At 53.6% G+C, this 27,955-nt stretch overlaps 1 protein-coding gene across 1 annotated transcript; it reads left to right on the top strand.

The window, feature by feature from the left end:
* The first annotated feature begins 42 nt into the window (after positions 1-42).
* Positions 43-27,869, top strand: GFRA2 (GDNF family receptor alpha 2). The gene is made up of 11 exons (XM_058820076.1): positions 43-283; positions 2,057-2,200; positions 2,601-2,744; positions 3,013-3,315; positions 7,831-7,914; positions 13,686-14,034; positions 25,315-25,424; positions 25,499-25,639; positions 25,716-25,888; positions 26,692-26,745; positions 26,857-27,869. Exons 1-11 carry the CDS (start codon positions 43-45, stop codon positions 26,983-26,985), a joined length of 1,872 nt encoding a protein of 623 aa, XP_058676059.1. The 3' UTR covers positions 26,986-27,869.
* The last annotated feature ends 86 nt before the right edge of the window (positions 27,870-27,955 follow it).

Below are 27,955 nucleotides of genomic sequence, written 5' to 3' on the forward strand. Positions count from 1 at the left end.
GACGGGAAGGATGAGCAGCCAAAGGCGGGCTCGGGACTCGGGATGCAGCCCCTGCTCCCCGGGAACGCGATCCGGGAATGGATCGGGGTCATCGATCCCTTAGGATGGAACAAGGGACATCAGATCCACCAGCTGAGGTGTGGGGTTAACCCTGCACCTTCCCACCCCGCTCTGGGCGGCTCGGCGGCGGGGGGAGCAGGAGATTCCACTCCCACTTCCCTGGAAGTGCTGCAGGACCGGCTGGAGGGGCCCTGTGGACCTGCCAAGGCTCCGAAATCCATGAGTCAGATGCCCTAAAAATCCCGTGACGGGGTTGGGAACGATGAGCAGCCAAAGGCGGGCTCGGGAGTCGGGATGGAGCCGCTGCTTCCCTGGCTCCGGAGAGCTCCGGGAACGCGATCCAGGAACGGATCGGGGTCATCGATCCCTTAGGATGGAACAAGGGACATCAGATCCCCCAGCTGAGGTGTGGGGTTAACCCTGCACCTTCCCATCCCCACCGGGCAATCTCGGCTGCGGGGGGAGCAGGAGATTCCCCTTCCACTTCCCTGGAAGTGCTGCAGGACAGGCTGGAGGGGCCCCGCGGCCCTGCCAAGGCTCCGAAATCCATGAGTCAGATGCCCTAAAAATCCCGTGATGTGGCTGAGACCGATAAGCAGCCAAGGGCAGGGCGTGCGCAGGGGCTGGGGATGGAGCCGCTGCTTCCTGGGCTCCAGTGAGCTCCGGGAATGCGATCCGGGAATGGATCGGGGTCATCGATCCCTTAGGATGGAACAGGGAACATCAGATCCCCCAGATGAGGTGTGGGGTTAACCCCGCGCCTTCCCACCGCCACCAGTTTTCCCCAGTTTCCCATTTTTTGGGAATCTCGGCTGGGGGGCAGCAGGGACGTCCCTGGAGGGGCTCAGAGCAGCCTGGGGTAGGGAAGCTCTCCCTGCCCGTGCTGGTTTTAAGGTCTCTTCCCACCCAAATCCTTCCAAGATTGTGGGGTCCCATTCCAGCCCCTGCCATGGGCAAGGACACCTCCCACAATGTCAAGGTGGCCTCGGGCACTTCCAGGGATGAGGCAGCCACAGCTCCTCTGGGAATTCCATCCCAGACCCTCCCAGGGAGCAATCCCTTTGCTTTCCCCCCTTTGCTTTCCCCCCTTTGCTTTCCCCCCTTTGCTTTCCCCCCTTTGCTTTCCCCCCTTTGCTTTCCCCCCTTTGCTTTCCCCCCTTTCCTTTCCCCCCTTTCCTTTCCAGGTGCTTTAACCCGAATTTCCTGGGGGTTTTAACTTGAAATTCCCAGAGGGTTTTATCTGAATTCCCAGGGGGTTTTAACCTGAATTTCCTGGGATTTTCATTTGGGCTTTTAATCTGAATTTCCTGGGTTTTTAAATCTGAATTCCCTGCCCATTTTCCTTCTCTGGGGTCCCCATCTGCCCTATCTGGGGAAGTCCTTTGGGACCTTCCTCCCTAATCATTCCCTCCTCTCCCTTCCTCACGGAGTTGGGCTGCCCACCTGGGGGTTTTAACCTGAATTTCCTGGGGGGTTTTAATGTGAATTCCCTGGGCTTTCAGTCTGAATTTCCTGCCCATTTTCCCTGCCAGGGTCCCCATCTGCCATGACTGGGCTACTCACCTGGGGGTTTTAACCTGAACTTCCTGGGGATTATCATCTGGGGTTTTAATCTGAATTTCCCGCCCATTTTCCCTCCCGGGGTCCCCATCTGCCCTATCTGGGGCGCTCACCTGGGAGTTCCATATGAACTTCCTGGGGGTTTTAACCTGAACTTCCTGGGGATTTCAATCTGAATTTCCTGGGGGTTCTAACCTGAACTTCCTGGAATTTTCATCTGGGGTTTTAACCTGAATTTCCTGGGGTTTTAAATCTTAATTACCTGGAATTTTCACCTGAATTTCCTGGGGTTTAAATCTGAATTCCCTGGGCTTTCAATCTGAATTTCTCACCCATTTTCCCTCCTGGTGTCCCCATTTAGCCTATTTGGGGCTCTCCTTCATTTCAATGCTTGCCTTCCTCCCTAACCGTGCCCTCCTCTCCCTCCCTGTCCCAGATGAGATGCTGCGCTCGCTGGCCGGGCTGCCCCCCGTGCCCCCCGTGCCCCCCGTGCCCATGGACTGCGTTCGAGCCACGGAGCTGGGCTGCTCACCTGGGGGCTTTAACCTGAACTTCCCAGGGATTTCAATTCGAATTTCCTGTGGGTTTAAATCTGAATTTCTTGGGATTTAAATCTGACTTTCCTGGGATTTTAATCTGACTTTCCTGGGATTTTAATCTGACTTTCCTGGGATTTTAATCTGAATTTCCTGGGATTTTAATCTGAATTTCCTGGGATTTTAATCTGACTTTCCTGCGATTTTAATCTGACTTTCCTGTGATTTTAATCTGACTTTCCTTGGATTTTAATCTGACTTTCCTGCGATTTTAATCTGACTTTCCTGGGATTTTCACCTGAATTTCCTGGGATTTTAATCCGACTTTCCTGCCCATTTTCCCTCCCGGCATCCCCATCTGCCTTATCTGTGGTGCTCCTTCGGGTCAGTACTTGTTGCTCACCTTCCTCCCTGACCGTGCCCTCCTCTCCCTCCCTGTCCCAGATGAGATGCTGCGCTCGCTGGCTGGGCTGCCCCCCGTGCCCCCCGTGCCCCCCGTGCCCATGGACTGCGTTCGAGCCACGGAGCTGGGCTGCTCACCTGGGGGCTTTAACCTGAACTTCCCAGGGATTTCAATTCGAATTTCCCGTGGGTTTAAATCTGAATTTCTTGGGATTTAAATCTTACTTTCCTGGGATTTTAATCTGACTTTCCTGGGATTTTAATCTGACTTTCCTGCGATTTTAATCTGACTTTCCTGGGATTTTAATCTGAATTTCCTGGGATTTTAATCTGACTTTCCTGCCCATTTTCCCTCCCGGCATCCCCATCTGCCTTATCTGTGGTGCTCCTTCGGGTCAGTACTTGTTGCTCACCTTCCTCCCTAACCGTGCCCTCCTCTCCCTCCCTGTCCCAGATGAGATGCTGCGCTCGCTGGCCGGGCCGCCCCCCGCGCCCGCCGTGCCCCCCGTGCCCATGGACTGCGTTCGAGCCACGGAGCTGTGCGCGGCCGACCCGGGCTGCAGCTCGCGGTACCGGACCCTGCGGCAGTGCCTGGCCGGGCGCGACCGGAACACGCTGCTGGCCAACCGCGAGTGCCAGCTGGCCCTGGGGGTGCTGCAGGAGAGCCCCCTGGAGCGCTGCCGCTGCAAGAGGGGCATGAAGAAGGAGCTGCAGTGCCTGCAGATCTACTGGAGCATCCACCTGGGGCTGGCCGAAGGTACGGAGGGGGTAAAGGAGGGGTTTGGCGTGGGGGAGAGCCCAATGGATCAGCATGGGGTGATGGCGAGATCCCAAAGGAGAGTTTTGGGGTGGGGAGACCTCAAAGGAACGCCCCAGGGTGGTGGGGATGGGGAGATCCCGCAGGAGTGCCCTGGGGGTGATGGGGATGGGGAGACCCCAAAGGAGCATCTTGGGGTGATGGGGATGGGGAGACCCCAAAGAAGCATCTTGGGGTGATGGGGATGGGGAGACTCCAATGGATCAGCGTGGGATTACGGGGAGACCCCAAAGGAGAGTTCTGGAGAGTAAAGGAGATCCCGGGGTGATGGGGAGACCCTAAAGGAGTGTTTTGGGGTGGGGGAGATCCCAAAGGAGCGTTTTGGAGTGGGGGGCACCCCAATGGATGACCCTGGGGTGATGGGGCTGGGGACGGGCATGAGGACACCCTAAAGGATCACCTGGGGTGATGGGAATGGGGAGACTGCAATGGATCAGCGTGGGGTGATGGGGAGACCCTAAAAGAGAGTTTTGGGGTGCGGGAGATCCTAAAGGAGAGTTTTGGGGTGATGGGGTGGGGGAGATGCCAATGGATCAGCGTGGGGTGATGGGGATGGGGAGACACTAAAGGAGCACCCTGGGGGTGATGGGGAGACCCTAAAGCAGTGCCCTGGGGGTGGTGGGGATGGGGAGACCCCAAAGGAGCGTTTTGGGATGATGGGAATGGGGAAACTCCAATGGATCAGCATGGGATGATGGGGAGACCCTAGGGGAGAGTTCTGGAGAGTAAAGGAGACCCTGGAGTGATGAGGAGACCCCAAAGGAGAGTTTTGGGGTGGAGGAGAACCCAAAGGAGCGGTTTGGGGTGGGGAGATCCCAAAGAAGTGTTTTGGGGTGAGGGAGACCTCAATGGATCAGCGTGGGGTGATGGGGATGAGGAGACCCCAAAGGAGCACCCTATGGTGATGGGGAGACCCCAAAGGAGCACCCTGGGGTGATGGGGAGACCCCAAAGGAGCACCCTGGGGTGATGGGGAGACCCTAAAGGAGCGTTTTGGGTTGGGGGAGACCCCAATGAAATGCCCTGGAGTGATGGGGAGGGGGTTGCTATCTCTAGATAGAACAGATGTGGATCGCAGGGAGGAAAAATGGGCACCCCAGGAAATTCAGGTGAAAATCCCAAGAAATTAAAATTAGAACCCCAGGGGAGCAGCTCAGGTAGGGCAGATGAACAGCCCAGAAAAGAGGGATGGGCAGCCCAGGAAATTCAGGTGAAAATCTTGGGAAATTCAGATTAAAACCCCAGGGAATCCAGATGGGCGCCTCAGCCTCAGCCCCCAAACCCACCTGCATTTGTGCCAAAACCCCCTGGGCTGGTGGCAGAGCTCCCTGCCTGTTGGCCAGGGGGGTTGGGATGAGATTTTTAAGGCCTTTTCCAGCCCAGATCAGGCCGGGAATTCTGGAATTCTGTGGGAAAGGTGTGGGAAAGCCGGAGCTGAGGATGGAGGAGTTGTACCCGAGGATGTGGGAAAACTCTTCCAGAGGGTGGGAAAACTGGGGAAAACTCTTCCAGAGGATGGGAAAACTCTTCCAAAGGGTGGAAAACCTCTTCCAGAGGGTGGGAAAACTGGAAAATCTCTTCCAGAGGATGGGAAAACTCTTCCAGAGGATGTGGGGGAGCCGTACCCAAGCCCAGGGCCCCCTTGGGTGAAATTCCCTTCAAATCTGGGTCAGCGCAGGAATCAGAGCCCCAAACCCGGCCCAGAGCAAGAATTACGCCTTAATTGTTTTCTCCCTCTCATTAGCTGCCCTCATTGAGCAGCTTCCTGGGGTTTTTTTTTTGGGAATGAATGAGGGAATTGGGACGGGAATTGCACCTGGAGGAGGAGGAGGAGGGAAGAGCAGCGATTAAACCGAGGTTTTAAGAGACAGAAGCTTTGTGGCGATCCTTTACGGTGCTCAAAGGCAAATTTGTGGTTTTTAGCGGAGATTTTGGGGTTCCCCTCCTCCCCTCCGAGCTCTCCCTGCTATTAGGGAGGCTCCAGCCTCCTTCCCGGGGGTTAATTGTGGCTCCAGGCAGGTCCGGGGCCCCGGTAATGCTCGGTAATTTCCCCGGCGAGCAGCAGGAGTCAAGCGGGTGTTTAATTATTTATGGCAGCGCTGGAGTTTGCGGGGCCGCCGGAACGCGCAGGAATTGAGCGGGAGAGGCGGGGAGGGAATGGCCGGGAGAGGGTTTGGATCCTGATCCCGTTCCTGGGGAGGATCAGGGGGAGCCCTTGGGGTGTTGTCCCCAAATTCCATCACCCTGAGAGCAGTGGTGACATCGCTGGGAAGCTGCAGGGAGCAAGGACATCCCAGTTCCCTCCCAGATTTCCCTCTCAGATTTCCCAGGAATGGCCTGGAGTGGGGTTTGGATCCTGTTCCTATTCCTGGGGAGGATCAGGAGCTGCCCTTGGGACATTGTCCTCAAATTCCATCACCCGAGGGAGCCCATGGGGAACAAGGACATCTCAGTTCCCTCCCAAATTTCCCGGGAATGTGGATGAGGAGCAGGATTTGGATCCTCTTCCCATTCCTAATGAGGATCAGGAGGAGCCCTCAAGGAGTTGTCCCCAAATCCCATCACCCTGAGAGCAGTGGTGGGAGCCCACAGAGAGCAGGGACATCCAGGCAGGGTCTTTCCCCTCCCAGATTTCCTGGAAATGTCACTGAGGAGCAGGATTTGGATCCTGTTCCCATTCCTGGTGATGCTCAGGAGTGGCCCTTGGGGTGTTGTCCCCAAATCCCATCGTCCTGATAGCACCAATGGGAGCCTGCAGGGAACAGAGCCATTCTGGTTCCCTCCCAAATTTCCCTCCTAGATTTCCCAAGAATGGCCTGGAGAGGGATTTGGATCCTGTTCCCATTCCTGGTGAGGATCAGGAGGAGCCAGAGCCACCCTCAGACCTTGTCCCCAAATCCCATCACCCTGAGAGCAGTGGTGGAATCACTGGGAACCCACAGGGAGCAGTGACACCCCAGCAGGGTCTTTCCCCTCCCAGATTTCCTGGGAATGTCACTGAGGAGCAGGATTTGGATCCTGTTCCCATTCCCAGTGAGGATCAGGAGCTGCCCTTGGGGTGTTGTCCCCAAATTCCATCACCCTGAGAGCAGTGGTGACATCGCTGGGAAGCTGCAGGGAGCAAGGACATCCCAGTTCCCTCCCAGATTTCCCTCTCAGATTTCCCAGGAATGGCCTGGAGTGGGGTTTGGATCCTGTTCCCATTCCCAGTGAGGGTCTGGAGGAGCCAGAGCCACCCTTGGGGTGTTGTCCCCAAATTCCATCACCGTGAGACCAGTGGTGGGAACCCACAGGGAGCAGGGACATCCCAGGTCCTCCCAAATTCTCCCATTTCCCTCCCAAATTTCCTGGGAATGGTCTGGAGAGGGTTTGGATCCTGTTCCCATTCCCAGTGAGGGTCAAGAGCTGCCCTTGGGGTGTTGTTCTCAAATCCTGTCACCCTGAGAGCAGTGCTGGGAGCCCAAAGAGAACAGGGACATCCCAAGTGGGGTCTTTCCCTCACAGATTTCCTGGGAATGGCCTGGAGCAGGATTTGGATCCTGTTCCCATTCCTGGGGAGGATCAGGACCTGTCCTCAGGGCGTTGTCCCCAAATTCCGTCACCCTGAGAGCGGTGCTGGGAACCCATGGGGAACGGGGACATCCCAGTTCCCTCCCAGATTCTCCCATTTTTCCCTCCCAAATTTCCCTCCCAGATTTCCAGGAATGGCCTGGAGCGGGGTTGGGATCCTGTTCCCATTCCTGGTGAGGATCCGGAGAAGCCAGAGCCGTCCTTCGGGCATTGTCCCCAAATCCCATCACACTTGGCATGGGGACAGCCCAGCCCAGCATCCCAGTGGGGTCTTTCCCTCCCAAATTTTGGGATTTCCCTCCCAGATTTTGCAATTTCCCTCACAAATTTCCTGGGAATGTCGTCAGGCTCAGAGCAAACCCTCCTGCTTTGCTCCCCACCTGGATTTCCACACAGGGGATTCCCGAATTCTGTTTTTAGAGGATTTTGTCACAATAAAAGAACGCAGAGTTGAGAACAGGCTTTTAGGGTTTTTTAGGTTTTTAAGGGAATTTGTCACAATAAAAGAACCCAGAGTTGAGAATAGGCTTTTAGGGTTTTTTAAAGGTTTTTAGGGTGTTGTAGGTGTTTTTAGGGGATTTTGTCACAATAAAAGAACCCAGAGTTGAGTGGGACCCCAAAACTTCCTTGAACTCAGTACCCACCCCCTGGAATATCCCAATCCCAATTCTTTCCACTCCTGGAATCCTTTGGAATTGGCCACCAACACAGCCAAAATTCCAAGAACCTCTCCCAAATCCCTTTTCCCTTTAATCCCAGTGCCTGGAACCCTTTTTGCTTTTCCCTCCCTGAACCAGGGTGGTTCCTGTGCCTGGAACTGCCTGAGATTATTCACCACAAGCTTTAATTTGCTTTTTTTCTCCCCTTTTTTTTTTCCCTGCCAAAGGAGAGGAGTTTTATGAAGCCTCCCCGTACGAGCCGGTCACCTCTCGTCTCTCTGATATATTCAGACTCGCTTCAATTTTCTCAGGTAATAAAAGCTCCGTGTTTTATCTCCTGCCTCGAGCGCAGAGCTGCTCCCAGCCAGGGGAATCCTCCATCCCTCACCTCCCTCCACCCTCCTTTGCTCCTCCAGCCTCTCCTCCCTTTCTCTTCCCCACAAATTTGGGGTCCTGAGCATCATTTTTGGGGTGGTTCTTTCTGTTTCTGATCATCCCCGGCTGGGTTTTAGGGTTTTAGATCTTTGCCTCCAGTATTTATTTATTGTAGGGTCTCTCCAAACCAGATCCTGGTGTTGATTTATTTAGGGTCTTCCCAAACCAGATCCTGGTGTTGATTTATTTAGGGTCTTCCCAAACCAGATCCTGGTGTTGATTTATTTAGGGTCTTCCCAAAACAAATCCTGGTGTTTAATTATTCGAGGATCATCCCAAACCAGATCCTGGTGTTGATTTATTGGAGGGTCGTCCCCAAGAGTTCATTCCAGTTTGGGTTTCTATAAACTGGCTGGAAAATGTGGAATTCCTGGGATTCCCTGAATTTGTGTTATCCCCAGCCTTTGCTCCTCCAGCCTCTCCTCCCCTTCTCTTCCCCACAAATTTGGGGTCCTGTGCATCATTTTGATGCATTTTTGGGGTGGTTCTTTCTGTTTCTGATCATCGCAGGTTGGGTTTTAAGGTTTTAGCTCTTTGCCTTCGGTATTTATTCTTTGTAGGGTCTTCCCAAAACAAATCCTGGTGTTTATTCATTCTAGGGTCTCTCCAAACCAGATCCTGGTGTTTAATTATTCGAGGATCATCCCAAACCAGATCCTGGTGTTGATTTATTGGAGGGTCGTCCCCAAGAGTTCGTTCCAGTTTGGGTTTCTATAAAATGGCTGGAAAATGTGGAATTCCTGGGATTCCCTGAATTTGTGTTGTCTCCAGCCTCTCCTCCCCTTCTCTTCCCACCAAATTTGGCCTCCTGAGCATCATTTTTGGGGTGGTTCTTTCTGTTTGTGATCGTCCCAGGCTGGGGACTCCAAAGCTTCCAGCCTTGAACTCAGTACCCACCCCTGGAATATCCCAACTCAAATTCCCTCAGCTCCTGGAATCCTTTGGGATTGGCCACCGGGGTGGTGTGAGCACCGGGGTGGCCTCGCTGCTGCTGCCACCCCTTCCCTGTCCCCTCATTGGGGACATCTCTGAGCGAGGCTGTGACACCAATGCTGTGACACCAATGCTGCGACACTGCTGTCCCCTGCACCCCTGGGGGAGTTTTCCAGCCTTTTCCAGGTGGATTTTCCGCGGGTTTTTGGGGTGAGGCTGCCACCCCCGGCCCGCCTTTTTTTGGGATTACATTGGCGTCAGAAAAACCTTTGGAGCTGCAAAATCCGGAACATTTCCAGCTGGAAATAGTCTGGAGTGGGGATTAGACACTGAATTATCCGGGAGGCGCAGGAAAAGCCGCGAGGGAGATTTTGGGGATGGGGGAAGGAGTGGGGAACGGGCTGTGAGCACAGGGATGGCCTTGCTGCTGCTGCCACCCCTTCCCTGTCCCCTCATTGGGGACATCTCCGAGCGGGGCTGTGACACCGCTGTCCCCTGCATCCCTGAGGAAATTTTCCAGCCTTTTCCAGGTGGATTCTCCCCTGGGGGATTTTAGGGTGACGTTGCCACCCCCGGCCCGCCTTTTTTTGGGATTACATTGGCGTCAGAAAAACCTTTGGAGCTGCAAAATCCGGAACATTTCCAGCTGGAAATAGTCTGGAGCGGGGATTAGACACTGAATTATCCGGGAGGCGCAGGAAAAGCCGCGAGGGAGATTTTGGGGATGGGGAAAGGAGTGGGGAACGGGCTGTGAGCACAGGGATGGCCTCGCTGCTGCTGCCACCCCTTCCCTGTCCCCTCCCCGGGGACCTCGGGGCCATCGGTCCCGACCTGATGGCGAGCGCTGAAGCGAGCGCGTTCTTGGAGCTGTTCCTGGATCAGGAGCTGTTAATTGCCCGGAGGGGTAATTGGGAGCGGAGGAATGGCAAGGGCTGTGCAAGCCGCGCGTAACCTGCGCGTAACCCGCGCGTAAAGAGCGCGGAGCGCCCGCGGAGCCAGCGCTGCCCCCTCCCCACGGGATGCTCATCCCTGCTGGATCCCGAGGAAATCACAGCCCGTGGGAGATGGGAGAGGCTCCAGCTGGGAATTCTCCACACTCAAATCCCCCAAACCCCATCCTCCTCCTCCTCCTCCCCTGTCCCCAGTGGGAACACGCAGAGGGGACAGCTGGTGGCCCCAGCCCCCGTGCCCAGCTCCTCGGCCCCCGTTTCCGTCTCTGCTCATGCAATTTTCATGCTCGTGCTTTATTAATGAGCTCCCCACAGGAGCGCGGCGCTTCCAAAGCCGCGGCTCCATTAAGATGCAGCCGGGGCCCCGCAGGTCTCGGGCAGGGCAGCAGCGAAGCTCCCGAGCAGGAGACAATCGGCTGCCGCTTGCCGCGGATCCCGAAATCCCGGCTTGGCGCCGGGAATCTGCTGCTCAGCCCTTCCAGGGCTCGGGGTGATCTGGGCTGCGGGGAGGGCTCGATGCATCCCCAAAACCAGGGGACTAAAGAGACCTTGGTGTTCCCCATCTCTTCAGTCCTCCTTTTCCCCTTCTCTTCAATCCCCTTTTTCTCACCTCTTGAATTCCCTTTTTCCCCATCTAAATCCACCTTTTTCCTGCCTCTCCAATCCCCCTTTTCCCACCTAAATCCTCTTTTTCCCACCTTTTCAATCCCTCTTTCTCCACCTAAATCCCCTTTTCCCCACCTCTCCAATTCCATTTTTCCCACCTAAATCCTCCTTTTCCCACATAAATCCTCCTTTTCCCCACCTCTCCAATCCCCCTTTTCCCACCTGAATCCCCCTTTTCCCACCTGAATTCTCTTTTTCCCACCTCTTCAATCACCTTTTCCCCACCTAAATCCTTATTTTCCCCACCTCTCCAGTCCACTTTTTCCCACCTAAATTCCCCTTTTCCCCACCTTTTCAACCCTCCTTTTCCCCACCTAAATCTTCCTTTTCCCCACTTCTCCAATCTCCTTTTCCCCACCTTAATCCTCCTTTTCCCCACCTCTCCAATCCCATTTTCCCCCTTGATGTGTCCATCCCCTGTCCTGTTAATTAGCAGCACCCTCCAATTAGGCCAATTAGGAGCCTTCCTTGGCGCCAGCAGAAGCTGGGAGGCGGTGGAGGAGAATCCATGGATTTGTCCGGGATGTGGAGGGAATGAGGGATGAGGAGAATTCAGAAGCAGCACCTGGGCTGCAGAGGATGATCCATCATTCCCAGCAAAAAAAAAAAAAAAAAAAAAAAGGAAAACTCAGCGTTTGTTCCCAGGCTGGGGTTTGGCCTTGCCTGTCCTCTCCGGAGGGATTGGATTCCTGGGATGGGACTCCCAGGATGGAATTCCTGGGCTGGATATGGGATGGGATTCCCAGAATGGGATTCCTGGGATGGATGTGGGATGACATTCCCAGGATGGGCCTCTCAGGATGGATTTGGGATGGAATTCCTAGGATGGGATTCCCAGGTTGGATGCAGGATGGGATTCCTGGGATGGGATTCCCAAGATGGCTTCAGGATGGGATTCCTGAGATGGAACTCCCAGGATGGATTCTGGATGGTATTCCCAGGATGGATTCAGGGTGACATTCCCAGGATGAGATCCCTGGGATGGGATTCCCAGGATGGATGCAGGATGGGATTCCTGGGATGGGATTCCCAGGATGGATTCTGGATGGGATTCCCATGATGGGATACCCAGGATGGCTTCGGGATGGGATTCCTGAGATGGAACTCCCAGGATGGATGCGGGATGGGATTCCCAGGATGGATTCAGGGTGACATTCCCAGGATGAGATCCCTGGGATGGGATTTCCAGGATGGATGCAGGATGGGATTCCTGGGATGGGATACCCAGGATGGCTTCGGGATGGGATTCCCATGATGGGATACCCAGGATGGCTTCGGGATGGGATTCCTGAGATGGAACTCCCAGGATGGATGCGGGATGGGATTCCCAGGATGGATTCAGGGTGACATTCCCAGGATGAGATCCCTGGGATGGGATTCCCAGGATGGATTCTGGATGGGATTCCCAGGATGGATTCAGGGTGACATTCCCAGGATGAGATCCCTGGGATGGGATTCCCAGGATGGATGCAGGATGGGATTCCCAGGATGGGATTCCCAGGATGGATTCTGGATGGGATTCCCATGATGGGATACCCAGGATGGCTTTGGGATGGGATTCCCAGGATGGATTCAGGGTGACATTCCCAGGATGAGATCCCTGGGATGGGATTCCCAGGATGGATTCAGGGTGACATTCCCAGGATGAGGTCCCTGGGATGGGATTCCCAGGATGGATTCAGGGTGACATTCCCAGGATGAGGTCCCTGGGATGGGATTCCTAGGATGGATTCTGGATGGGATTCCCAGGATGGGATTCCCAGATGGATCCGGGATTGGTCCTCTCTTGTCCCTCTCATCCCTGTCTGGAGCTGTCCCACTTTTGGGGAGCCCCAGGAGGGGCTGTGGGGTCCACAGTGGAGTTGAGCTGATTATTCCACTTTTGGAGTTGAATAATTATTAATTAATTAATAATTAATAACTATTCTTTGAAGAATTGACAAAAGGAAAGGAATGTTGCAAATTCAAAATTCACAGCCTGGATTCTGCCCAGCGGGTCCCAGTTGGGGAATGTTGATCCTACAGATTGTGCCTGGAATGGGATGGGGTCAACCCAGGGATGGGCTGGGCTGGAGATGCTGGGAGGTGACACTGATGCCACGGGGATGACGCAATGCCTGTCACATCTTCCCCAGGTCGAGGGCACTTCCCCATCCTGGGTTTGAGGGCATCTCTCTGGGTTTTGAGGTCATCTCCCCATGTTTTGAAGCCATCTCACCAGGTTTGAGGGCATCTCCTGGGGTTTAAGGCCATCTCCCCGGTTTTGAGAGCATCTGCCTGGGTTTGAGGGCTTTTCCCAGCCCCAGTTTTGAGGACATCTCTCCAGCTTTGGAAGTTCCTCCCCATCCCAGGTCAACAGCATTTCTTCATCCCAGATTTGAGGACATCTCCTCAGTTTTGAGAAATTCTCCTCATCCCAGGGTCAAGGATATTTCACATCCCAGGTTTGAGGGCTTATTCACAGGTTTCAGGGCCTTTTCCCATCCCAGGTTTGAGGGCATCTCCTAATGCCAGTTTAAGGGCATTTTTGAAGGCATCTCCCCAGCCTTGAGGGCATCTCCCAATCCCAATTTAAGGATGATTTTGAAGGCATCTCCCAAGCTTTGAGAGCATCTCCCAATCCCAGTTTAAGGCTGTTTTTGAGGGCTTCTCCCAGTCCCAGTTTGAGGCTGTTTTTGAGGGCATCTCCCCAGCCTTGAGGGCATCTTCTAGTCCCAGATTAAGGGTGTTTTTGGAGGCATCTCCCTGGCTTTGAGAGCATTTCCCAGTCCCAGTTTAAGGCTGTTTTTGAGGGCACTTCCCAATCCCAGTTTAATGGTGGTTTTGAGGGCATCTCCCCAGCTTTGAGGGCATCTCCCAATCCCAATTTAAGGACGCTTTTGAAGGCATCTCCCCAGCTTTGAGGGCATCTCCCAGTCCCAGCTTCAGGCTGTTTTTGAGGGCATCTCCCCAGCCTTGAGGGCATCTCCAGGAGTCAAGGCCAATTCCCCCACCTCAATCCCATCTTCCCACACTCCACCTCCCCAGCTTTACGACATCCATCCACCCAACCATCCCTCCCCACCTTTCTGACCCCAAATATCCTCTTCCCTGCGCAGGAATGGACCCGGCCACCACCTCCAAGAGCAACCACTGCCTGGACGCGGCCAAGGCCTGCAACCTCAACGACAACTGCAAGCGCCTGCGCTCGGGCTACATCTCCACCTGCAGCCGGGAGCTGTCGGCCACCGAGCCCTGCAGCCGCCGCAAGTGCCACAAGGCCCTGCGCCAGTTCTTCGACCGCGTGCCCGGCGAGTTCACCTTCCGCCTGCTCTTCTGCTCGTGCAGGGACCCGGCGTGCGCCGAGCGCCGCCGCCAGACCATCGTCCCCTCCTGCTCCTACGAGGACAAGGAGAAGCCCAACTGCCTGGACTTGCGCGGCGCCTGCCGGGCGGATCACCTGTGCAGGTAAAAGGGGGTGCCATGGGGGGTTTTGGGGTGTGGGGCAGGTGTTGTGTCACCTCCCTGAGGTTGGTGTCACCGCCCAGTCAGCAGCGTCACCTCCCTGGCACTGGTGTCAGCCCCCAGCTATCAGTGTCATCTCCTTGGGGTTGGTGTCACCGCCCAGTCAGCAGTGTCACCTCCCTGGCACTGGTGTCAGACCCCAGCTATCAGTGTCACCTTCCTGGCATTGGTGTCACCCTCCTGGTCATCAGTGTCGCCTTCCTGGCATCTGTATCACCCCTTAGCATCAGTGTCACCTCTCTAGCACTGGTGGCACCTTCCCAGTCATTGGTGTCAGCCCCCGGCCATCAGTGTCACCCTCCTGGCATTGGTGTCACCCCCTGGCCATCAGTGTCACCTCCCTAGCACTGGTGTCATCCCCTGGTCATCAGTGTCACCTCCCTAGCACTGGTGTCACCTTCCCGGTCATCAGTGTCAGCCCCCAGCCATCAGTGTCACCCTCCTGGCATTGGTGTCATTGCCCTGGTCATCAGCGCCACCTTCCTGGCGTTGGTGTCACAGTCCTGGCATTGGTGTCATTGCCCTGGTCATCAGTGCCACCTTCCTGGCATCGGTGTCATCCCTTGGCGTCAGTGTCACCTCCCTAGCACTGGTGGCACCTTGCCAATCACCAGTGTCGGCCCCTGGCCATCAGTGTCACCCTCCAGGCATTGGTGTCATTGCCCTGGTCATCAGTGTTACCTTCCTGGCATTGGTGTCACAGTCCTGGCATTGGTGTCATTGCCCTGGTCATCAGTGTCACCTTCCTGGCATTGGTGTCACTACCTGGTCATCAGTGTCACCCTCTCAGCATCCATGTCACCTTCCTGGCATTGGTGCCACTCCCCACTATCAGTGTCACTGCCCTGGCATTGGTGTCACCCTCTCAGCATCAGTGTCACCCCCAGTATCAGTGTCAACCCCCAGGCTCTGTTTTCGCCTATGTTTGGCTCTGGAAGTGGCACTGGGACACTGCCCTGGGGACATCCAGGGGACAAACCCCAGGGATGGAACTGCATCCCCCAAACCTTCCCCGGCTGCTGAATTCCCGCTGTTTCCCCTGGGCACTGAGGTTCCTGCTCCTTCTGTCACCCGTTTGTCACCGGACACGACCCCTCCTGTCCCCCTCGGGAGCCGGATCCGCTTCCCGACGGCCCCACCAGGAGCGGGATCTTCTCCCGTCAAGGTGATGGAGCTCCCCGGCGCTCAGCAGGGAAATAAATGTGAGCTCCGGGTCTTCCTCTGGCTGCGAGCGGAGATGTTTGAAATGTTGGAATGTGGCTTTTTATCAAAAAGTAATCCGAGGAGCCGGTGGCCATGAATAAAAGATACCCGGGAATGGCAGCTCCTCTCCATCAGCGCGCTCCGAGGCGGATGCTGCCGACGGATCCGCGCTCCGAGAGGGATAACGGGGCTGGGAGAGCTGGGGGGGCTGCAGAGCTTTAATTCCTGCATGGAATGAAATCCCCACACCAGGAGGGAAAGGGGGAAAGAGGGAAGAGGCAGCGGCTGCTGGGAGGTTTTGTTTGCTCCAAGGTGGAAATGTGTTTTTTTGGGAGACGGGATGGGGGCTCTTGCTCTGGAAAATGCCCAAATCTGGGATTTGTTTGTGTTGGTTTTGCTGTGGGGTTTTGCTGGAAGCTCAGGGATTTTTTCCTTGGGATGGGGCAGGGATGCATTCCTTGGATCTGGGTTTTCAGGAGAAAATCTCAACCTGTCCGGTCCCCTCTGGTATCTCCAGCTGGGAATGGTGGGGCACAAAACCCCTGTGTCCCCTCACCCTGGGGAACGAGGCAGGGATTTCCCATTATCCAGGAGTTTATCCAGCCAAAACTCCTGATCCTGGAGGACAAGGACAGGGCCATGGGATTTCCAATTATCCAGGAATTTATCCATCCAAAATTTCTCCATGTCCCTCATCCTGAAGGACAAGGCAGAGCCATGGGATTTCCCATTATCCAGGAATTTATCCATTCCCAAACTCCTCCGTGTCCCTAATCCTGGAGGACAAGGCTGTGCCATGGGTTTTCCCGTGAGTTTATCCAGCCAAAACTCCTCCATGTCCCCTGATCCAGAGGACAAGGCAGGACCATGGGATTTCCCATTATCCATGAGTTTATCCATCCCAAACACCTCCATGTTCCCTGATCCCAGAGGACAAGGCTGGGCCGTGGGATTTCCCGTTTTCCACGAGTTTATCCATCCAAAACTCCTCCTGATCCTGGAGGACAAAACAGGGCTGGGCTGGGCCATGGCATTTCCCATTATCCAGGAATTCATCCAGCCAAAACTCCTGCATGTCCCCTGATCCCAGAGGACAAGGCAGTGCCATGGGATTTCCCATTATCCATGAGTTCATCCAGCCCAAACTCCTCCATGACTTCTGATCCTGAAGGATAAGGAAGGGCCATGGGAATTCCCATTTTCCGTTAATTTCTCGATCCAACATCCCAGCCCGATGCTCATCCCGATCCGACAGCGGCCTGGCGAGTCTCTGGAGCCAGAGCAGATCCCAAGTGCTCCCAGAGCCAGAGGTGACAGGAGATGAGATAATTCTCCTGCCAGAGTAATTAACCTGCCAGGATAATTAATTAACCCTCCTGGCTCAAAGCCCAATGAGGGAAAACCCTCTCTGGCGGGATGGGATTTTTCCTGCACGGAGATTGATCCAGGGGCTGCTGCTCCTGTAGGGCAAGAATTGCACACCAAAAAAAAAAAGCAGAATAATTGGAGGAGAGGGAAAATGAATATTCCAGCATGGAAAACAGCCCTGCCAGAGCTTTTCCTGCCTCTCTGTGCTGCTTTCCATCTGTGTGGGGCTGCTGGGGTTGGACACCAGCCCTGTCCCCTTGGTCACAAAGGTCTCAAGGAAGCCACCAGCTGCTCCATCCTGCTGGGAATGGCTCTGCATGTGGAATGTTCTGGATGCAGGAGGGGCTTAACCCTTCCCTGCCATCCTTCGGAGGGTCTGAGGTGTCCCTCCTTGTGTTCCCTCAAGGACTCGCATCTGGGCGAGGGGACAGGATCCTTGGAGAGCAGGATCTGGTTTATCCTGGGCTGAAATCCCAGGTTTTTGCTCCACATAAATCCATTCCAACGGCCTTGACCCGGGCTCAAATCCCACGGGAGCTGCCCCAGGACTCCGGGAGCAACTGAGCCGTGATTTATGCAGCTTGGGATGCTTTCCCCGGCTCTTCCCAGCTCAGGAAGCTTTCCCCATCTTTTTCCTTCACCTTTTCTCCCATCACCTTTTTTTCCCCCCACCTTTCCTCTCCCCCTTTCCCCCCACATTTTTCCCCAGATTTTCCCAGCTTGGGAAGCTTCCCCCATCATTTTTCCCCCATCATTTTTCCCCCATCTTTTTTTCCCCCATCATCTTTTTCCCCCCATCATCTTTTTTCCCCCATCATCTTTTTCCCCATCATCTTTTTTGCCCTTTCCCCCATCTTTTCCCTATTTCCCCCCATCTTTCCCCCATCTTTTTCCCCCATCTTTTCCCTATTTCCCCTATCTTTCCCCCCATTTCCCCCCATCTTTTCCCTATTTTTACCCCATCTTTTCCCTACTTTTACCCCATCTTTCCCCCCATTTTCCCCCATCTTTTCCCTATTTTTACCCCATCTTTCCCTCCATCTTTTTCCCCCACCTTTTCCCTATTTTCCCCCATCTTTCCCAGCTCGCAAGAGCTGACAAAGTCCCGGAGTTTTTGCGGCTGATTGCAAGGGACAGGTTTTAGCTCCCGGAATACAAAAACCTTTGGCGAAGCACAAACCTCAGCGAAGGGGAAAGGGAAGGGAAGGGGAGAAAAGAGCTGATTTCAGCAGCTGCAGCTCGCTGGATTTTTCATCTTGCATCAGCAAGTCGGGAGCACAAATAATCTGCTCTTACACGCTTCAGTGGTGCCGGTGCCGGAGAAATTCCCAGCCTCCACTGGCTGGAGCTCCTCGGCATCCAAAGTGGGGATGTTGGGTCATTTCCAGGATTTTTATCCCAGTTTTTGGTGTGTTTAAAGCCAGAGGAGATCAGGGATGCTCCCCCTCCCAGGGTATTTGTGTGCAAAGGATTTTGGCCAAGGTGGGGATGTTGGATCATCTCCTGGATTTTTATCCCAGTTTTGGGTAGGTGAGGGATGCTCCCTCTGACAGGATATTTTTGTGAAGAGGATTTTGGCTGGGATTGGAGCATCCAAAGTGGGGATGTTGGGTCATTTCCAGGATTTTTATCCCAGTTTTGGTGTGTTTAAATCCAGGGGGGTGAGGAATGCTCCCTCTGACAGGATATTTTTGTGAAGAGGATTTTGGCTGGGATTGGAGCATCCAAAGTGGGGATGTTGGGTCAATTCCTGGATTTTTATCCCAGTTTTGGTGTGTTTGAAGCTGAGGGGGTCAGGGATGTTCCCTCTTACAGGATATTTTTGTGAAGAGGATTTTGGCTGGGATTGGAGTATCCAAAGTGGGGATGTTGGGTCATTTCCCTGATTTTAATTTCTGGTTTTGGTGTGTTTAAATCCAGGGGCATGAGGAATGCTCCCTCTTACGGGATATTTGTCAAGGGTTTGATTGGGGTTGGAGCATCCAGGGTGGAGATGTTGAGTCGTTTCCCAGATTTTTATCTCTGTTTTCAGTGTCTTTAAATCCAAAGGGGGTCAGGGATGCTCCCCCTCCTGGGATATTTGTGTGTCAAGGATTTTGGCCAAAGTGGGGATGTTGAGTCGTTTCCCGGATTTTTATCCCAGTTTTTGTTGTGTTTAAATCCAGGGGGGTGAGCAATGCTCCCTCTTATGGGATGTTTGTTTGTCAAGGGTTTTGATTGGGGTTGCAGCATCCAAAGTGGGGATGTTGTGTCATTTCTCTGATTTTAATTTTAGATTTTTGTTGTGTTTAAATCCAGGGGGGTCAGGGATGCTCCTCCTCCCAGGATATTAATGTTTTAGAGATTTTGGCCAAGGTTGGACTGGAGCTCCTCAGTGTGCCAACTGGGGATGTTGGGTAATTTCCCAGATTTTTATCCCAGTTTTTGTTCTGGTTAAATCCAAGGGGGTCAGGGATGCTCCCTCCTCCCAGGATATTTTTGTGACGAGGATTTTGGCCAAGGTGGGGATGTTGGGCCATTTCCTGTATTTTTTAATCCCACTTTTTGATGTGTTTCAATCCAGGGGATTCAGGGATGCTCCCCCTCTTGGGATATTTGTGTGTCAAGGATTTTGGCCAAGGTTGGGCTGGAGCTCCTCAGCATCCAAAGTGGGGATGTTGGGTCATTTCCCAGATTTTTATCTCTTGCTTTCACGTGTTTAAATTCAAGGGCGGTCAGGATTTTTGTCAAGGATTTTGGCTGGGCTTGGAACATCCAAAGTGGAGATCTTGGGTCATTTCTTAGATTTTTTTATCCCGCTTTTTGGTGTATTTAAATCCAGGGGAATCAGGGATGCTCCCCCTCTCGGGACAGTTGTGCACCAAGCATTTTGGCCAGGTTTGGGCTGGGGAAGGAGGGAGGGAGGGGATCCAGGCTGGCTGGGGATTGATGGAGCACCAAACACGGGAAGGGAACGCGGCGGCTGCGGGCGCGGCCGTTGCTTGTAATGGATGTTCCCTTGATAAACAGCAGCTCAACTCCTCATTACTCCCTGTAATGAGAGCCTGTCTGGGAAGAAGAAGGAGCGGGCAAAAATTGCTCCAGGATTTAATGGGAGCTGGGAGAGCTCGGGTTTGGAGGGGAGTGGAGGAGCCTCCAAACCTGGTTTGGAGAAATCTGTGAAAATCCCCAAATCTGGTGGATTTGGAAAGCCAAGGGGCAACACTGGGGGGTTCCTCATACGAGATGGCTGGGGAAGAAGAGGAGAGAGCAGGGAAAGAAGAAGGAGCAGGAAAAATATTCTTCCAGCTGGGAGAGCTCGGGTTTGGAGGGGAGTGGAGGAACCTCCAAATCTGGTTTGGGATTGGGAAATCAGTGAAAATCCCCAAATCTGGTGGATTTTGAAGAGGAGGGGCAGCACTGGGAGCTCCCTCACTCGTGGAGGTGGCTGGGGAAGAAGAGGAGAAGGAGCAGGGGAGGAAGAAGGAGTAGGGAAAAATTTCTCCAGGATTTAACAGGAGCTGGGAGAGCTTGGAGAAATCTGTGAAAATCAGTGAAAATCCCCAAATCTGGTGGATTTCGAAGTGGAGGGGCTGCACTGGAGGGTCCCCCATGTATGGAGGTGGCTGGGGAAGAAGAGGAGAAGGAGCAGGGGAGGAAGAAGGAGCCGAGAAAAATTGCTCCAGGATTTAACAGGAACTGAGAGAACTCAGGTTCAGAGGAACAGGATGTGGAGAAGCCTCCAAACCCAGTTTGGGATTGGGAAATCAGTGAAAATCCCCAAATCTGGTGGATTTGGAAAGCCAATGGGCAGCACTGGGAAGTCCCTTACGTGGGGAGAAGGCTGGGGAAGAAGAGTAGAACGGAAAAATTTCTCCTGGATTTAACCGTACCTGGGAGAGCTTGGAGAAATCTGGGAAAATAAGTGGAAATCCACCAGATTTGGGGATTTTCATAGATTTCCCAAACCAGGTTTGGAGGGGCAACACTGGGGGGTCCCTCACATGAGGAGGCAGCTGGGGAAGAAGAAGAGAAGGAGGAGCAGGGAAAGAAGATGGAACAGGGAAAAATTGCTCCTGGATTTAACAGGAGCTGGGAGAAATTGGAGAAATCTGTGAAAATCAGTGAAAATCCCCAAATCTGGTGGATTTCCAAGCGGAGGGGCAGCACTGGAGGGTCCCCCGTGTATGGAGGTGGCTGGGGAAGAAGAGGAGGAACACGGAAAGAAAGAAGGAACATAGAAAAATTTCTCCAGGATTTAATGGGAGCTGGGAGAGCTCGGATTTGGAGGGATAGGGTGTGCAGAAGCCTCCAAACCCAGTTTGGGATTGGGATATCTGTGAAAATCCCCAAATCTGGTGGATTTCCAAGCGGAGGGGCAGCACTGGGGGGGTTCCCCCGCATGAGGAGGAGGAGGCTGGGGGAGGGCTCGGCTCCCTGCGGGCTCTCACCACGAGAATCAGTCAATTCTCGCTGAATAATTAACTCGAGAGGCTTCCCAAGTATTGACTTAATGTGACAGCGAGTCTGTCTTGAGCCGGGCTTTGCTTGTGTAAACACAATCTCCTGTTGGGCTCACTTAGCGGCTCAATGGGACAGAACGGGCCCGCAATTAAAATCAAGCGGTGCCTGCGCTCCGTCCTCCCCTTCCCGGCTGGAGAAGGAAACAAATCCACCCAAAAAAGGCCTTTGAGTCACCGATCTCAGCGCTGGAGCAAAATCTGGTGGCCTGAAAAACGTGGAGAATTAAATTAATTTATTAATTTGTTAATTAGGAGCTGCCGGCTTTGAGGTTCTGCCCTGATTGTTTTGCCTCTTGCTGGGTTTTCTCCGCTTTGGGAGTTTCTCCCTCGGTTTGTTGTGGGTTTGGGGTTTTCCTGCCGTGTCCATGGCCCCGAGCAAGGAATTGCAGAGGCTGGAAAAGTCCTCCAGGATCAGGAAAAGTCCTCCAGGAGCAGAGTCCGGGCTTTGGTCCCCACTTGTCCCCAGCCCAGAGCTCTGGGGGTCACCTCCAGGGGTTCCTTGGGCATCTCCAGGGTTTCCTTGGATACTTCCAGGATTTCTTGGGCACCTCCTGGCATTTCCTGGATGCCTTCAGGGGTTCCTTGGGCACCTCCAGGGGTCCCTTGGGCACCTCCAAGGGTTCCCTGGGCATCTCCAAGGGTTCCCTGGGCATCTCTTGGTCATCCTTAGGCATCTCCAGGGATTCCTTGGGCACCTCCAGGGGTTCCTTGGACACCTCCAGGGGTTCCTTGGGCATCTCCAGGCATTCCCTGGATGCCTTCAGGGATTCCTTAGGCACCTCCAGGCCATCCCTGATCATCTCCAGGAGTTCCCTGGGCATCTCCAAGGGTTTCCTGGCCGCTTCCAGGTCATCCTCGGGCATCTCCAAGGGTTTCCTGGGTATCTCCAGGCATTCCCTGGACACCTCCAGTGGTTTCTTGGGCACCTCCAGGGGTTCCTTGGATGCCTCCAGGAATTCCTTGGATACCTCCAGGGGTTCCTTGGGCACCTCAAGGGCTTCCTTGGGCATTGCCAGGTCATCCTTGGGCATCTCCAGGGCTTGCTTGGCCACCTCCTGGCATTCCCTAGATGTCTTCAGGGGTTCCTTGGATACCTCCACGGGAACTTTGGACACCTCGAGGGGTTCCTTGGGCACCTCCAGGTCATCCTTGGCCACTCCAGTTGCTCCTTGGGTATCTCCAGGCATTCCCTGGATGCCTCCAGGGGTTCCCTGGACACCTCCACCCATGGAGACTCCAAACCCCCCACGTGCAGCCCCTTCCCAAGCCTGACCCCCTTTCCATGCAGAAATTCCTCTGGAATCGAGGCCAAGAGCCTCAGAACGACAACAAAAAATTCCCTTTTTCCCTCCAGCCTCCTGCGGCTCAGCCCGGAACAGGTGACTCCTCTCCCCAGACAACTTCTCCTGGATAAAACAAATCCATCCATTGATCTTTCCTTCCCTCCCCTGTGAACTCCTCGCTCGATTTGGCAGCGGGTCATCCACAAAAGCCGACTTTTATATTCCAGCTTGCTTCTTTCCTCCAGCTGCTCCCCCTCCCTGGGACTCTTTGAATTTACCTGGGAGCGTTTGGAGGGGAATTTTTTTTTTTTTTTTTTTTTAATCTCAGCATCTCTCCAGCTTCAAAAGAATCCCTCTCCAGCAGGATGGGAATGTTGGGAGGGCGATGCCCAGCGGGATTTTCGTGTCTCGCCGAGTTTTTTCCGTGTTGTCGCAGCTTCCTGAACATCCCCAGCTGGGCAGGAGAGGGGGAGCAGATTTTTCCCAGCTTTTTTTTATTTTTAATTCCCTCAGTCCCCATAAATTGCCCGTGAAAAAAAAAAAAATCCACTTCAGGAGGAATCCCGGTGTCTTTTCCATGAAATATTCAGGAGCAGGATGCTGTTGGGTTTGATGTGTGCTGAGTTATCACCGCGGCTGAGGGGGATGGGAGTATTTAACACTCAATTAAGCGCTTTAAAAAATCACAAAAAAAAAAAACCAAAACCCATCCCAAAACCTCCGTGTTTGGTAAATTTTAATGTCAGAGCCGGTGGGGTTTCGGTGGTGCTGAATTCCTGCAGAAAAACAGGGAATGGGAGAGGAGCTGGAGGCAGGTGGGCTCTGTAGGGATGATTGAAGTCCCCTAAATGGACAGGAACAAAAATTCCCCAAATTTGTCGTTTATGCACCTGGGATAAAAGTACAGGCACAAAATGTCCTGTAAATTTGGGATATGTGCACTGGGGGTTGGAGGACAGAAATAAAAGTCCCCTAAATTTGGGATTTATGCACCTGGGATAAAAATACAGGCACAAAATGTCCCCTAAATTTGGGATATCTACGCCAGGTGTTTGTGTAGAACTGCACAGAGTCCCTTAAATCTGGTATTTAAGCACTTGGGATAAATGTACAGGTGCACAGAACTCCTGAGATTTGGGATTTATGCACTGGGAATTAAAGGTATGGAATTAAAAAGTCCCTTAAATCCAGGATAATTAAGGGGATCCAGGGATCCACGTCCTTGGGAAGTGCTTGGATTTGGGAGCAGGGCCTGTTCACCCCTGGGATCCTTTCCTGCCACTTTTCCTGCAGGAATCCAAGAGGAGCAGTTTGGAAGCCCTTGGATGGCAGATCTGAGTGTGTATCCAGAATTAATGTTTAAAATCCCTTTTCTTCCACTCCTTTGGTTTTTGTTTTTTTTTTTTTTTTTTTTGGGAGGAGGAGGCAACTCTCAGGAAAATCCTCCTCCGTCCCTCACCCAGAGCCAGCCCAGCTCTTCCCAATTTTTCCAAGCCATCCCCACCTGCCTCCTCCAGCTGCCAGCAGCGATTTGGCACCGATCCCTCCTTGTTCCCGCTAAGATGGACTTGGCTCCTTCTCCTTTCCCTTGTTTTCATTCTCTCGGAGCTCCTGAAAGCCAAAACCCGCCGGGCTGGGGCCGAGCTTTTATTCCTGGCAGCGAATCCCATCCAGCGGCTTCCAAAGTCGCCGTGTCCAACGGGAAGTGTGACATCTGGCTTGGATATTCCTGAAGGATTTCCCAGCTGCATCTTCATGGATTATGAAAGGAATAACATTTGCCTGGGAGGATGCTCCGGGCTGGGAGTGGAGCCCCGTGGAGCAGCGGTGACAAATTTTCCTGGCGCTCGGCGCTGAACTCGCCGCGCTTCCTGCAGGGAATTGACGTCCCTTCGCCTCGGATTTGGGAAGAGAGGGAAATGCTGTCGGAAAGTTTTATTCCTCTCCCGCGGAGAAGCTGGGGGAAGGAGCAGGTTTTTGGATTTCTGCCATTCCCACCCTGGAGCTGAGGTTTGGCTGCAGGGAGGGTGGAGCGTCCCCCCAAAAATAAAAATGCTAGAAAAGCTTTTCTGGGCTTTGTGCAAGGAAAATTCCCTTCCAGGAGTTGAGCACCTGCCCTGGGAATGGGAGTGGGATGGAGCCTCTCTGCTCTGTGGGGAGTTTTCCATGGGCTGAGTCACAAGGAAGGAAAATAAACATGAAAACAACGCTCCTGGTGGGGGAGTTTTATTTCCAGGAAGAAGGAGAGGGAGAAAGTTTCCTCCTTGCCTCACGCACCATGGCAGAGCTGCAGAATCCTGGTTTTCCCTGAAATCCCTGCTTCATCCTGAGCTCTTCCTCCTTTCCCATTCTCCCATCCCCATCACGGAGCAGCCCCTCAGACCACCCCAATTCCATCCCTTCCTGAGGGTGGTGAGGGAGTTTTATTTCCAGGAAGAAGGAGTAGGAGAATGTTTCCTCCTTGCCTCATACACCATGGCAGGGCTGCAGAATCCTGGTTTTCCGTGGAATTTCTGCTTCATCCTGAGCTCTTCCTCCTTCCCCATCCTCCCATCCCCATCACAGAGCAGCCCCTCAGACCACCCCAATTCCATCCCTTTTCGAGGACACTCCCTTTGTGTTTTTGCTGTTCTTTGGGATCTGAGGCGTGGATGAGCATGGCCATTCCCAGGATCCTGTCTCCTCTTGGGAGCACTTGGATAACCAAGCTGGAGAGCCTGAATGGCCCTGGAATTTCACAGCCCGCATGGGGATATTGGGAATGGGGCACTTTTATTCCATTCAAAAATTCCTGCTGGCCGCAGAGTCACTCTGGGATGGAACTGGCGCTGAAATCCCGTTGTTTTCCCACTTTTCCTCCTCTGCAGATCCCGGCTGGCCGATTTCCACACCAACTGCCAGGCCACCTTCCAGTCCCTGACCAACTGTCCTGGTGACAACTTCCAGGCGTGCCTGGGCTCCTACGCAGGGCTCATCGGTGAGTGCCGGGAGTCGGGATCGGGAATGGATTTTCCCACTGGGATTTCATCCCCGTTCCCTCCTCCTCGCCAGGCTTTGACATCACCCCCAACTACGTGGACGCCAGCACCACCAGCATCACCATCTCGCCCTGGTGCTCTTGCAAGGGCAGCGGCAATATGGAGGAGGAGTGCGAGAAATTCCTGCGGGATTTCACGGAAAATCCCTGTCTCCGTAAGGCACTTCCCTGCCCCACCCCTTTTCCCTCATCCTATCATTCCCACCCTTCCTAAATCTCTCCCGCTGCCAGGAAACGCCATCCAGGCTTTTGGGAACGGCACCGATGTGAACCTGGCTCCCAAAATTCCCAATCCCGCCGTGACGGCGCTGCCGAAGGAGAAGAGCCCGGTGCTGCCGGACGACGTCAACGACAGCAACACCGCCTACGACACGAGCGTCATCAGCACCTGCACCTCCCTCCAGGTGGGGCCCAGTCCCTGCCGCAAACTGGGAGCACTGGTGGGGTGTGGGACAGCGGCTGCATCCCGTGGGATTGGGGAAATGTCCTGCTTGGACTCATCCAGGGGCTGGAGGGATCCGGGCACTGTTTGGGGAGGGAAATGGGATTCCCTGCTCTTCTTACCCCTCACCAGTCGAGGTTGATCTCTGAGCCTGACTTCTTCTCGTTTGGGAGCTGGAATTCCATTGTTTTTGGGAAATCTGGGAAATCCGTGTTGTCTTGCTGAGTGCTGGGCTTGGGCGTCCATGTTTTGTTCCATGGGTGGAAAAGGAGTAGGAGGGAAATGGGACTGGGGAATGGCTGGGGATGTTCCAGGAATGGGAGGGAAATGGGGTTGGGGAATGTCCCAGGAATTCAGGGAAATGAGATTGGGAAATGGCTGGGGATGTTCCAGGAAAGGGAGGGAAATGGGGTTGGGGAATGTCCCAGGAATTCAGGGAAATGAGATTGGGAAATGGCTGGGGAATGTTCCAGGAATGGGAGGGAAATGGGATTGGGGAATGGCTGGAGATGTCCCAGGAATGCAGAGGAGTAGGATGGGGACTGGTGGTGTATCCCAGGATTCCAGGCAGGATTCCTGTCAGGATCACAGTGAGGCAGGATCCACCGAAGCCCCTGGGCTCTCTGTGGAGATGGGATGAGCCATTCCCAAATCTCCCAGTGCTCCATTACCTGCTCTGAGCTGATTCCTGCAGGGAAATTCGAGATCCCAAACCAGCTCCAGGGGCACATTCCTCTCCTAACCATTCCCAATTTCTCCTGCCAGGAACAAGGCCTGAAGCCCAACCAATCCAAGGAGCAGAGCTTGTGCTACTCCCAGGTACTTGGGAATTCTCTCCCAAAGCAGACAGCTTGGGAATGCCACCCTGGTGGTGTCTCCCAACTTTGGGATGCTTTTCCCTAAAAACCCTCTCTTTTCCTTCCTCCCCAGGCCCAGCTGACCACGGATGTGATGCCGGACCAGAAGACTTTCATGGATCCCAAGGCGGGAAGCAGCCGGCAGCGGGAGAGCCGGATCCTGCTCCTCATTCCCATCCTGATCCCAGTTCTGGGGCTATAAAAGGGGTGGGAAGGAGCGGCCGGTGGGACGGGGACGCTCGGACCAGTGCCCACCAGTGCCACCAGTGCCCACCAGTGCCCACCAGTGCCGTGTTCGTGCCGGAGACTGGAACGCTCCCAAATCCCGGGAATGCTGAGCTCCGGAGAGGCAGGAGGAGCCTCCACCACGCTGGGAAACTTTGGTGGTTTTCTTCCTACTTTTTGTTTTACCTGTTTTTTTGGGGCTTTTTATTTTTTTTTTTTGGTCTTTTCTCGGTTGGTTTTGAAGGAAAACTCCCTGGACTGGGCCTGGAATGGGTGTCTGGAGCTGCCAGCGGTGCCGGGGAGGGGGGAAAAAGTCGGAGAAAGGATTTGGGAAAGGCGAATTTCAGGATTCTTTGCACTGGGGTGGCCACAGGGACAACGAGGATTCCGCATGGGAACATCCTGGAGGATGAAGGCACCATCGGGAGCCACCTTGAGGGGACTCCAGCTGCTCTTCCCATTGGATTTTGGGGGATTTTGGTTGGGATTTTTCCTCGGAGAGTTTCCGAATGGAAGAGAAAAGAAACTGGTGTGAAACGTGTGAGGTTGTGCTGATGTTTTCAATCATTCCAGGGGAAGAGGTTCCATTTTCTTTTTTTTAATTTCTTTTTTTTAAATTTGGAATTTGGGTTGGGAGTGGAATTTGACCCATCCAGGGTTGGAATTCCCTATTTTCCCTCTCCACTTTATTTCCTATATACATATAACATATGGATATTCCCATATACATAACCCTACCCATGCTGTGGCTTTTTAATTCCCATTTTTCCCTTTATTTTCCCTCTTTTTTTTTAAATTTTTTTTTAATTCCTCCGATTCCCACAACAACTTCCAAATGTATTCTTGGAAAATTTATTTTTTTTAACGATGTCTATAATGGAAAAAAAGAAAAACCAAAATAAACCAAGGAGAACAAACCAAGGAATGAAGCAGCCTTAAAATCCAAG

The sequence above is a fragment of the Ammospiza caudacuta genome, chromosome 26 (assembly GCF_027887145.1).
Source record: "Ammospiza caudacuta isolate bAmmCau1 chromosome 26, bAmmCau1.pri, whole genome shotgun sequence".
Classification (NCBI taxonomy): Eukaryota; Metazoa; Chordata; class Aves; order Passeriformes; family Passerellidae; genus Ammospiza; species Ammospiza caudacuta.